The sequence below is a fragment of the Gorilla gorilla genome, chromosome 16 (genome assembly GCF_029281585.2).
Source record: "Gorilla gorilla gorilla isolate KB3781 chromosome 16, NHGRI_mGorGor1-v2.1_pri, whole genome shotgun sequence".
NCBI lineage: Eukaryota > Metazoa > Chordata > Mammalia > Primates > Hominidae > Gorilla > Gorilla gorilla.
The window spans coordinates 68,437,462-68,450,716 of record NC_073240.2 but is presented as its reverse complement, the minus strand read 5'-3'; the positions used below and the strand labels follow the sequence as shown (position 1 = coordinate 68,450,716).

The 13,255-nt window shown below is 34.9% G+C and overlaps 1 protein-coding gene across 6 annotated transcripts in view; it reads right to left on the bottom strand.

The window, feature by feature from the left end:
• The window catches only part of MAP2K5 (mitogen-activated protein kinase kinase 5), a 264,622-nt gene that overhangs the window by 148,903 nt on the left and 102,464 nt on the right, over positions 1–13,255 (bottom strand). For all 6 annotated transcript variants that reach the window (XM_055362709.2, XM_004056378.5, XM_004056379.5 and 3 more), the window contains 3 exons: positions 12,805–12,873; positions 12,635–12,716; positions 500–561 (listed from right to left, as the gene is read on the bottom strand). In XM_055362709.2, coding sequence (XP_055218684.1) covers positions 500–561; positions 12,635–12,716; positions 12,805–12,873 — 213 coding nt within the window. The remainder of the gene's footprint in view (positions 1–499; positions 562–12,634; positions 12,717–12,804; positions 12,874–13,255) is intronic.

Here is a 13,255-nt window from a genome sequence, read left to right as displayed (position 1 = left end):
ATCACAAAGGGAATAAATTTCTAGATGTAGTTGATGAAAAAATTAAAAACCAAGAACATAAAAAGACTGCAAAAAATCTTTACTAATACTACTTTGTTCTTAATAAATTAATATTTTCTCATAGACTGCTTTAACAACTCAGACTTTTTAGGTATTTGCTAATCATATGCTAATCATAACTACAAAATGTAAAAACAGAACAAAAAACAGCATTTTTTTTTTTAAGAAGAAGTTGGAAATTTTACGAGTCAACAAGAATAGCAAGGTCCCTGCAAACACATGAAACTAGAACAGGTTGGAGCACATAAGTGTGTGACTATGTTGTGATGTTGGGTGGGCTGGTCTATGAAAAGAAGAACAAAACAGGAGAAAATCAAGAAGGTCTTAGGAGCCAACTGGGATTGAAGAACAAGAAAAAACATTGAGAATATAAGAAGAATGAGCTTGATTAGAAGGATTAAATCACTCAAATTTCCTAACACTGAAGCCATATACTTACTGCTACTGCAATTCTTCCAAGGACATGTTCTGGCATTTTCCTATATACATCCAAAGATCCCCCTGTAGAGATAAACATGCCATGTTACTACAAATGAAATTACCAGAACAATGCACTGGGCTTCTCCTGTGTATTCACTGTGAGAATACATTTTTACACTTCCTACACCACGCATTGGATGTGTAGTATAAAACTTTTTAGTCCAATGTTATCTATAACATAATCATACTTCCTGATGAAGTGTAACTAGATATTTCCATTTTATTCTGAAGTGTATAGTCACATACATGAAAAACTGAAAGAAACTAGTCAAGGGTAAGCTAAGAAACTACACTTCATGTAAACTTATATACATACACAAAATTATAAAGATCAATATGACAATTAAACATTTAGTTGCCTGTCTTTTGTAACAGTTTTTCTCAAATGTAAACCAGGGTAATATCTTAGAATTTTCACATTAATCCAACAAAAGCTGGAATATATGCAGAGAACCACTATGTTGCTCATTAATGATATGATTATGAGATCTATTTTAACAATATGCAATAACCTTTCTTTAAGAGTCAAATTGAGGTATACAGTCTTTCAGTTCTATAAAAAAATTGTATTCCAGAGTATCTGACAAATATTTTTTCCTATCAGAGGCTAAAAATTCTTATTTAATGCTTTATTACTGGATGATTCATAAGTATGCCTCATAAAGTACTAAACATGAAGTATGTCATTTTTCCGAAATGCAAATGTGAATATTTTCATATGTCAAATTTTCACAAAGCTAAACATCAGAGAAAATATTTTTATCTGTAAAAAAATCGTGTATTCATATACAAACATATGTATGCAAGTATACATATATATGCATATAGACACATGCATATATATATATATGGCTACTGGCTTTATATTTATCCCATTTAAAGCAGATAGAGAAAAATGATCACTCTTAGTTAAACTTTGCTTGTAGTTTGTAGATTGGAACAAGAAACTGGGAAACCACTGTGTAACTAAACATTACACTTTGGCTGTCGGTGCTACTGGGAAGATAATGAAAAAAAGACACTTCTGATATGAACTGAACCACCCTTATTTACCAAAATTACATTTTTATTATAGATGTAATAAAAGTGAGAATACAGCAGAAAAACGTTTTATGTTCTCATTGATCTTTCAGATAAATTGGCAGTACCGAGGATAAACAGAATAAAAAAGATCAAGCTTTACATGCTGGTATTTGGAAGACTGACAAATGCAGCTTACTGGACCAATCCCTTATGAAGTGAATGACCTGAATGACTCAAAACTAGGAGGTGAAAACCCATCCACATGTACCAGTAACAACTTCTAAGAGGAGATTTACTTTTACCAAGGATATAAATCAGGGCTTAATTAACTAAATGGACAATGGTTTCAACAAGCTAAACCTAAAAAACAAAGATTACCTTACCACCATTATCAGTAGAAGAAGCCAAAAAGGAATCTAATTTTGAGGTGGTTCACTGGTTTTTAACCTCAGTTAGACCCGCTTTCCTTAATTATCCATAGGGCTAAATCTTTACACAGCTGGCTCTGTGCCATCGCTGATTCATTTTGTCCTTTTCATGTCCGTTAGAGATAAACGTCATAGGTGAAAAAATGATGTAGCAGATCCACTCAGGATTAAGAGTTCCTGTTAAGTTTGATGAGTTCTTTTTCTGCAATTCAGTAATTCTTATCAGGTTAAAAATGGCAGAAGGGGTTGGTTTAATTTTTCTCTGTTTTATTATCATTTCTATTCTACAGATCTATCAAAAATGGCAACTGTTAGACCTATCAAACATTAGGGCAGGAAAGGACATTAAAGATCAGTCCAGCAACTTTACTTGACAGGTGGGAAAAACAGTCCCAGTGATGTGAATGTTCTAGCTAAAGCCATGAGTCAGCTGATGGCAGAGCTCAGAGAAGACCTGAACCTTTGAAGTTTCAGAAGTTAAAGATTTAAAAGGTGGCCAGGCACGGTGGCTCACACCTGTAATCCCAGCACTTTGGGAGGCCAAGGAGGGAGGATCACTTGAGGTCAGGAGTTTGAGACCAGCCTCGGAGACACGGCAAAACCCCATCTCTACCAAAAATATAAAAATTAGATGGGCAAAGTGGTGTACACTACTCTGTAGTCCCGGCTACTCAGGAGGCTGAGGCAGGAGAATTGCTTGAACCCAGGAGGTGAAGGTTGCAGTGAGCAGAGACTGCACCACTGCACTACATCCTGGGTGACAGAGTAAGACCCTGTCTCAAAAAAAAAAAAAAAAAATTAAAAGGTTTCCCCATGACATGACATATATGGCTTGAGAATCACATGTCAACTTTTTGCAGTTTAAAAAGTCTCATGCAATGTGATACCACTATGATGCAAATTGACAGAATTTAATTTTAGCTGAGATGGTGGTATTCAAGGCATTTAGAAACTCATTCATCTGTGGCTCGGTAGGTTTGAACTTTTGCTCATGATTCCAAAGTTACTGGTTTGTTCTCTGTCATCTGTCACTTTTCTTTGTTCCCTGAAGTCATATGTAACCAAATAGAAATTCTGAAGTTGAAAAGTGTAATAACTGAAACGAAAATTTTTGGAGAGGATCAACAGCATATTTGAGACAGCAGAAGAAAGAATCAAGGGAGGTAAAGATAGGTCAATTGAGATTATCCAGTGTAATGATGAAAAGAAAAGAAAATGAAGAAAAATGAACACATTCTCGGAGACCTGTAAAATACCATCCAGCATACGGACATATGCATAATGGGAGATCAGAAAGAGAGGAGAAAAGGTAAGGAGTGGAAAGAATACTTCAGAAAACAATGACCCCAAACTTCCTAAATTTGATTTTAAAAAGTGAATCTACACATCCAAGAAGTTCAGTATACTTCATATAGGATAAACTCAAAGAGATCTATATCTATACACATTATTATCAAACTATCCATAGCCACAGACAAAAAGAAAATCTTGAAAGCAGTAAGAGAAGTGACATTTCAATTACAAATAATCCTCAAAAAGAACAAGAGCTGATTACTCATCAGAAACCAGAGGTCAGAGGCAGGGGAATGACATATTTGAACATGAAAGAAAAAGATTATAAACCAAAATTCTATATCCAGCAAAAACTATTCTACGAAACTGAAGGAGAAATTAAGATACTCTCAAATAAACTGGGAAATTTATCTCAGAATACTGAGAATTAATCATTAGTTAACCTATCCTACAAGAAATAAAATACAGTCTATCAGACTGAAAGAACTTTAGATTGAAGTTAAAAGACAGTAACTCAGATCCACACGAAGAAATAAGGAACACTGGTAAAGGTAACTGCATAGGCAAATATAAAAGACAGGATAAATGTATGTTTTGTTTGTATCTCTTTTGTTCTGTATGACTTAAGAGACAATGGCATAATTTTAAATTTGTGTTGGACACACAATGTATAGGAATGTAACTTATATGACAATAACAGCATAAAAAAGATGAGAAGAAATTGAGCTATACAGAAGCAAAGTTTTTGTATACTTTTTTTTTTTTTTTTTTTTGAGATGGAGTCTCACTCTGTCACCCGGTCTGGAGTGCAGTGGCGCGATCTTGGCTCACTGCAACCTCTGCCTCCTGGATTCAAGCTATTCTCCAGCCTCAGCCTCCCTAGTAGCTGGGATTACAGGCATGCACCACTGAGTCCAGCTAATTTTTGTATTTTTTTTTAGTAGAGACGAGGTTTCACCAACTCGGCCAGGCTAATCTCGAACTCCTGACCTCAGGTGATCCACCCACCTCGGCCTCCCAAAGTGCTGGGATTACAGGTGTGAGCCACCATGTCTGGCCTTTTGTATACTATTAAAATAAAGTCAGTGTTAATCTGAACTAAATTGTTATAAGTTAAGAAGTTAATTGTAATCCCTAGAGCAACATTAAGAATATAACTCAAAGACACAGAGTAAAAGCAACCATGGGGAATTCAAATGGTACCTTTGAAAATATCTACTTGATATAAAAGAAAGCAATAACAGAAGAACATGAAAGACATGACTTATAGAAAACAAATAGAATGGGATAGATACATCTCACCTTGTTAGTAATTAATGTAAAAGGTTTAAGCACTCTAATTAAATAAGAGATTGGCAGAATTGATTTTTAAAAAAAGATCCAACTATATGCTGTCTACAACAAAGGTATTTTATATTTAAAGACACCAACAGGTTGAAAAATGGTGAAAAAAGATATACTATTCAAATAGTAATCAAAAGAGAGCTGCAGTGACTATACTAGTGGAAAAAATAGACTTTTAGATAACTATTGTTAAATATTGTTACTAGGGACAAAGACATTATCTAATGATAAAAGGATCAATCAACCAAGAAGATATAACAATTATAAACATGCATGGACCTAACAACGGAGTGCCAAAATATATGAAACATAAACTGAAAGAACTGAAAGGAGAAATAGACAACTCAAAAATATTAGTTTTTGAGACTTCAATATCTCACTTTCAAAAATGGACAAAACTATAAAGAAGATTAATAAGAAAATACTGAACAGTATTATAAACCAATCGGAATTAACTGACATGTAAAGGATACTTCACTTAACCAGAGTAGAATATATTCTTCTCAAGTACGCATACGTGGAAATTAAACAGCACATACCTAAATAAAAATGGGTCAAAAAGAAATCACAAGAGATTTCTATCATAGAAAAATGGAAAATACTTTGAGATTAATGAAAATAAAAACACAACATACCAAAACTTCTAGGATGCAACTAAAGCCATGCTTAGAAGAAAATTTATAACCTACATTAAATAAGAAGAAAGATCTCAAATCAATATCCTAACTTGCTACCTTAAACAGAAGGAGAACATCAAGCTAAAACTAAACTCAAAGAAAGCAGAAAAAAAGAAAATAATAAAATTTAAGCAGAAATAAACAAAATAGAAAATAGAAAAAAAATTAGAGAAAATCAAAGAAACCAAAAGTCGGTTTCATTTTAAATGAAAAAAATGTTTTTAGCCTGGTGTGGTGGCTCACACCTGTAATCCCAGCACTTTGGGAGGCTGAGGTGGGTGGATCACCTGAGGTCAGGAGTTTGAGACCAGCCTGACCAACATGGAGAAACCCTGTCTCTACTAAAAATACAAAATTAGCCGGGCATGGTGGCACATGCCTGTAATCCCAGCTACTCTGGAGGCTGAGGCAGGAGAACGGCTTGAACCCAGGAGGCAGAGGTTGCTGTGAGCTGACATTGTGCCATTGCACTCTAGCCTGGGCAACGAGAGCAGAACTCCGTCTCAAAAAAAAAAAAAAAAAAAATTTAAACAGAGAAACTGACAAACTTTTAGCTACACTGACCAAGAAAATAAGTGAGGAGACTCAAGTAACTAAAATCTGGAATGGAAGAGGGAACATTACTACCAACTTTGCAGAAATAAAAAGGATTATAAGAGATTTTTCAGAACTGTGTATCAATAAATTAGATAACCTAGATGAAACAGATTAATTCTAAGAAAAACACAAACTACCAAAACTGACTCAAGAAAAAGTAAAAAATCTGACTAAACCAGTATATAAAGAGATTGAGTTGGTAATAAAAAAACTAATCACAAATATTATTCAGCTTTTAAAAGGAAGAAAATTCTGACGCATGCTACAACATGGATGAATCTTAAGGACATAATGCAAAATGAAATAAGCCAGACACAATAAGACAAATACTGTGTGATTCCAATTATATGAGGTACCTAGAGTAGTCACATAGAGACAGAGTATAATGCTGTTTGCCAGGGGCTGGGAGTGGGGGTGAATGAGGAGTTCTTATTTAATAGGTATAGAGTTTCAGTTTTGCAAGACCAAAAGAGTTCTGGAGATGGATGGTGGTGACAGTGCACAACCATGTTAATGTACTTCATGCTGCTGAATTATATACTTAAAATGGCTGATACAGTTTGAATATTTGTCCCCTTCAAAACTCATGTTGAAATCTCACTCCCAATATTGAAGATGGGGCCTCGTGAGAGGTGTTTGGGTTAAAGGGGTGGATCCCTCATGAAAGACTTGGTGTCATTCTCACAAAATTGAGTGAACTCTCACTCTAAGTTCCCGCAAGATTTGGTTGTTAAAAAGTGTCTGGGACCTCCCTCCTCTCTCTCTTGCTCCACGAATGGAAGCTTCCTGAGACCCAGACCAGAAACAGGTGCTGGGCACCATGTTTCTTATACAGCCTGCAAAATCATGAGCCAAATAAACCACTTTTCTTTATAAATTACCCAGTCTCAGGTATTCCTTTATAGCAACACAAGATGGACTAATATCATGGCTAATAAGGTTAAAATTTTTGTATGAGTATTATACCATAATTTTAAAAAAACACGCACTAATGACACACCCCGAAAACCTCAGAACCAGATGATTTCACTGCTGAATTCTATCAAATGTTTAAAGAAGAATTAACGTAAGGCATTTGAAAAAATGTTTGACATCACTAATCATCAGGGAAATGCAAATTAAAACCACAGTGAGATATCCTCTCACTCCAGCTGAAATGGCTTTTATCAAAAAGACAGGGAATAACAGATGCTGGCAAGGATGTGGAGAAAGGGGAACCTTCATACACTATTGATGGGAATGCAAACTAGTACAGCTACCATGGAAAACAGTATGGAAATTCCTCAAAAAAACTAAAAATAGAACTACCTTATTATGATCCAGTAATTTCACCATTGGGTATATATCCAAAAGAAAGAAATCAGTAAATTGAAGAGATATGTGCACTCTAATGTTTACTGCAGCACTATTCACAATAGCCAAGATATGAAATCAATCTGAGTGTCCATCGAAGAAAAAATTAAGATAAAGACAATGTGGTACATAAACACAATGAAATATTATTCAGCCATAAAAAGAATGAAATCCTATTATTTGCAAGAATATGGGTGGATATTATTTTAAATGAAATAATCTGGACACAGAAAGACATATATGTTCTCACTCACATGTGGGAGCCAAAAACAAATGATTATGGAGACATAGTAGAATGATGATTACCAGAGACTGAGAAAGGTAGTGAGAAAGGAAGGACAAAGAAGGGTTGGTTAATGGGTAAAAAAGTACAGTCAGATAGAAAGAATAAGATCCAGTGTTTGGCACCACAACAGAGTGATCACAATTAATAATTTATTGTATATTTCAAAATAACTACACAAGTGGAATTGCAATGCTCCTAACACAAAGAAATGATAAATGTTTGTGGTCATACATATCTCCATTACTTGGAGTTGATTACTACACATTGTATGCTTGTATCAAAATATTATTATGCATGTACTCCATAAATATGTACAATATTATGGATCCATAAAAATTTTGATTGATTTATTTATTTTGAGACAGAGTCTCTGTCACCCAGGCTGGAGTGCAGTGGCATGATCTTGGCTCACTGCAACCTCCAGCTCCCAGGTTCAAGTGATTCTCCTGCCTCAGCCTCTCAAGTAGCTAGGATTACAGGCATGTGCCACCACGCCCAGCTAATTTTTTTGGTACTTTTAGTAGAGATGGGGTTTCACCATGTTGGCCAGGCTGGTCTTGAACTCCTGACCTCAAGTGATCCACCTGCCTTGGCCTTCCAAAATGCTGGGATTACAGGCATGAGCCACCCTGTCCAGCCCCAAAAATTTTTTTAAAAAAGAATTAACATGAATCCTTCATAAACTCTTTCAAAAAATAGAAGAGGTGGCAACACTTCCAAACTCATTCTATAAGGCCAGAATTATCCTGATACCAAAATCAGACACTGACATCACAAAAAAAGAAAACTAGACCAATGTCCCTCATAAATATGAATACAAAAATCATCAAGAAAATACTAGCAAACTGAACCCAGGAACATATAAAAAGAATTACACATCATGACTAAGTGGAATAATTCCAACACTGCAAGACTGGTTCATTTTGCAAAAATCAATTAATATAGTATACCATATATTAATAGAATAAAGGACCAAATATGCACGATTATTTCAATAGATATAAAACAGGCATTTGACAAAATTTAATACCCTTTCATGATTAAAAAAAAAAAAACTCAACAAACTAGAAATAGAAGGGAATTTCCTCAACCTGACAAAGGACAACTATTCCAAACCCATGGCTAACATCATATTTAATGGTGAAAGACTGAAAGCTCTCCCTCTAAGGTCAGGAACAAGAGAAGGATGTCTGCTCTCATCAGTCTATTCAATATTGTACTAAAGGTTCTAGCCAGGGTAATTAAGCAAGAAAAGGAAATAAAAGACATTCAGAATTGAAAAGAAAGCACTAAAACTACCTCTATTTGCAGATGGCATTATCTTGTATATAGAGAACCCTAAGGAATCCACAAAAAGCTATTAACATTAGTAAACAAGTTCAGCAAGGTTGCAGAATACAAGATCAATATACAAAAATCAATTACAGTTCTATACACTGGCAATGAACAATCCAAAAATGAAATTAAGAGAAACAGCATTAAAAAAACTTAGAAGCAAATTTAACAAATAGTTACCACTTATACCCTAAAAATTATTTTAAAATCATTGAAAAACAATTAAAGAAGACCTAAGTAAGTTGAAAGACATCTGTGTTCATGGAGTGGAAGATTAAATAATGTTATGACAGCAATATTCCCCAAGTTGATCTAAAAATTCAATTCAATTCTTATCAAAATCCCAGCTGGATTTTTTTGGAGAAATTGCCAAGCTGATTCTAAAATTCAAATAAAAATGCTAGGTATTCAAAATGGCCAAAACAATCTTGAAAAGAACAAAGTTGGAGCACTTACACTTCTCGATTTGAAACTTAAAAACTATAATAATCCAGAGTTTTCAAGTACAAGTAATCAAATATGGTGTGGTACTGGTACAAAGATAGACAACTAGATCAATACGAGATGTGTACGCATTGATCTGAAAGTACAGAAATATATTTTATGGTCAATTTTCAACAAGTATAACAAGAAAATCCAATGGGAAAAACAGTCTTTAACAAATGGTACTGGGACAAATGGATATCTACATGCAAATGAATAAATTTGGACCCCTATCTCATACCATATATAAAAATTAACTCAAAAATAAATCAAAGGCTTAAATACAAAAGCTAAAACAATAAAACTTGAGGCTGAGGTGGGAGGATCACTTGAGCCCAGGAGTTCAAAACTAGCCTGGGCAACATAACGAGACCGCAGCTCAAAAAAAAGAAAAGAAAAGAAAAGAAAAAAGAAAGTGAAAAGATAAACAATGAGTGAAAATATTTGGAAATCCTATATCTGATAAGAGCCAAGTATTAGAATACATAAAGAATTCTCACAACTCAACAATAAAAGCCCAATAACTCATTTAAAAAATAGACAAAGGATTTGAAAACATATTTCTCAAAAGAAGATATACAAATGGCCAATAAGCACATGAAAAGATGCTCAACATCATTAGTCATTAGAGAAACCTAAATCAAAACCAAAATGGGATACCATGTCACACTACAAGCCCACAATTTTAAAAAGACACAAAATGACAAGTATTGGCAAAAATATGAAGAAAATGGAACCTTATACAGTGCTGGTATGAACGCAAAGTGGTGTAAAATAGATTGGAAAAGTTTGGTAGTTTATTAAAAAGCTAAACATAAAGCTACCATATGACCTAGCAACTCTACTCCTAGGTATATACCCAAAAGAACTGAAAACACTGGCCGGGTGCAGTGGCTCACACCTGTAATCCCAGCACCTTGGGAGGCCAAGGCGGGGAGATCACGAGGTCAGGAGATCGAGACCATCCTAACACAGTGAAACCCTGTCTCTACTGAAAATACAAAACTTAGCTGGGCATAGTGGCATGCGCCTGTAGTCCCAGCTACTCGGGAGGCTGAGGCAGGAGAATCGCTTGAATCCAGGAGGTGGAGGTTGCAGTGAGCAGAGATCACCCCACTGCACTCCAGCCTAGGCGACAGAGCGAGACTCTGTTTCAAAAAAAAAAAAGAACTGAAAACGTATGTCCACACAAAAACTTGTACAGAAATATATAGAGTAGCATTATTCATAATTATGCATGAAGTAGAACTATCCCAAATGTCCATCAACTAATGAAAGAATAAACAAAATGTAGTATAGCCATACAATGAAATGTTATTCAGCAATAAAAAGGAATGAAGTTCTCATATATGCAATAGCATGGATGAACACTGAAAACATTATACTAAGTAAAGGAAGCCAAACACAAAGGCCATATATTATCAGATTCCATTTATATGGAATGTCCAGAATAGGTAAATCCATAGAGACAGAAGATAAATCAGCGGTTGCCAAGGACTTGAGGAAAGAGAAAGTAGAGAGTGAGTACTAATAGGTAGGAAGTCTCTTTCTGGGGGTGGTAAAAAGTGTTTTGGAATTATACAGTGGTGATGACTACACAACCTTGTGAGTATATCAAAAACCATGGAATTGTACACTTTTAAAGGGTGAATTTTACGGTATCTGAGTTATATTTCAATAAAAAATTTTAATTTATTTGTTTTTTGATACAGGGTCTCACTCTGTTGCCTAGACTGGAGTGCAGTGGCACGATCACAGCTCACTACAGGCTTAATCTCCTGGGCTCAAGCAAACCTCCCACCTCAGCCCCCAGAGTAACTGAGACTACAGGCCCGTACCACCATGCTTAGCTAATTTTCCTTTTTTTTTTTTTTTTGAGACAGAGTCTCACTTTGTCACCCAGGGTGGAGTGCAGTGGCGCGATCTTGGTTCACTGCAACCTCCACCTCCCAGGTTCAAGCAATTCTCAGTCTCAGCCTCCCAAGTAGCTGAGACTACAGGCATGCGCTACCACACCTGGCTAATTTTTGTATTTTCTGTAGAGACGGGTTTTCGCCATGTTGGTTAGGCTGTTCTCAAACTCCGCTTGCCTCGGCCTCCCAAAGTGCTGGGATTACAGGAGTGAGCCACCGTGCCCGGCCATATTTTTAAAAATTTTTTTGTAAAGATGAGATCTCACTATATTGCCTAGGCTGGTCTCAAACTCCTGGGCTCAAGCAATCTTCCCACCTTAGTCTCCCAAAGTGCTGGGATTACATGCGTGAACCACCGTGCCCTGTTTCAACAAAAATGTTTGAGTAGAACTGAAAAACTGAAGACTTCAAAGAAAGAATGATAAAAGTTACAACACAGTAACATGTATTGGCTCAATGAATCCACTTTTTCTGGTCAGTCTCCACAGTTATCATACTTACCTATATGGCTGTAAGATTTTTAATTCTTGACATTCTACTATAACTAATTTAGAACATGTTATACACCTTATGACAGTATCAAGGTACCAATGTTGGCTCATTAAAGTTTTGCAGGGCACAAACTAATTGCTTTAGTAATGTACTGAGAATCTCCACAAGGAACTAACAATATTTTCTTAAGTTGTGTTTTAATGGACTAGACTATGGAAAACTGAATATGTAAAATTTAAAGACTGCTTAGATTTAAAATTGGTAAATAATAATAATGATGACATCATTTCACTGATATGTCCCTAGAAATCTGTATTTTGCCGTAATATTCAGGTCAAGAAAGAACTACCAAAATAGAAATGAATAAAAAAATAGAGAGGGAAGGAAAGGGCTAAAGTCCAAAGAAAATTAAACACATCTTGGCTAAACAGCTGTGTTGAAAAACAATTTCTTATCTTGCAATTAAGAACTGATTTCTTTCTGAAAGACACAGGACGTTGGGTTAACAGATTTCTTTAAAAGAAAATCTGTTTTGGCTATTGAAACATTAAAAGAACAGAACATCTGTTTTGCAAGTAAAGACAGATTGTGCAAAAGAATCAAATATCAAACCGCCAATTAGACTAGCATTTAATCTGTTCTATTTAAATTTTCAATAAAAGTGAAGTTCAATTCTTAAAATTACAGTTCGGCTATAAATATTTAACCCCAGGAACCCCTAACACTGAAATAATCTTAGAGTATAAATGAGGTAATTATTAGCATATTTTATTATCTTTAATTCTATTTGATATCTATATCAAAACCAGGTTTTAAAGCACTATATACTCTAAAAATCATTTTAAAAGTATTATAAAAGGGAAAACTCACCATCCATGAATTCTGTACATATTGAAATCCTGTTTTCTACAAAAAATGCTCCATAAAATCCAATGATATATGATGAATCACACTGTAACAAAAATAAGACAAAAGTAGTTATAAACCTGCAAGTCAATACCATAGGCATGCTTTACAAATAAAAATTATGAAAAAATTACCTTATAAAGAATTTCCAATTCAGACATAATTTGCTTCTGAAGTTCCAGTGTAATATCTAGTAGTATGACCTAAATATAGAAAGGTATTAATATTTATTAATCTTCTAATTATATTAGTTATAATCACTATGAAATATAAGAACTAAAAACATGGTAGTTCCTTTATTCTTCCCCACCTCCTTCTTCTTACCACTATAATTCCGAGTAATACAAGCTGTATCTGCATCTGTCTAACCTTTTGTCCTTCTATACTGGGGGAGGTGGTACAGAAGTGATTGATGGGACCAAAGAAAAAAGCCAGGTCTCAAAGGTCAACAGTAATGGCTTTAAAAGTCAGTTAAGTTATAACACTCTTAATTTATGCACTCTATTTTAGCCACATTGGCTATTTTCAAAAGAGGAGCATAGGAATGACCCTCAAACCAATATAAAAGAATTGTGTTGGCTACGT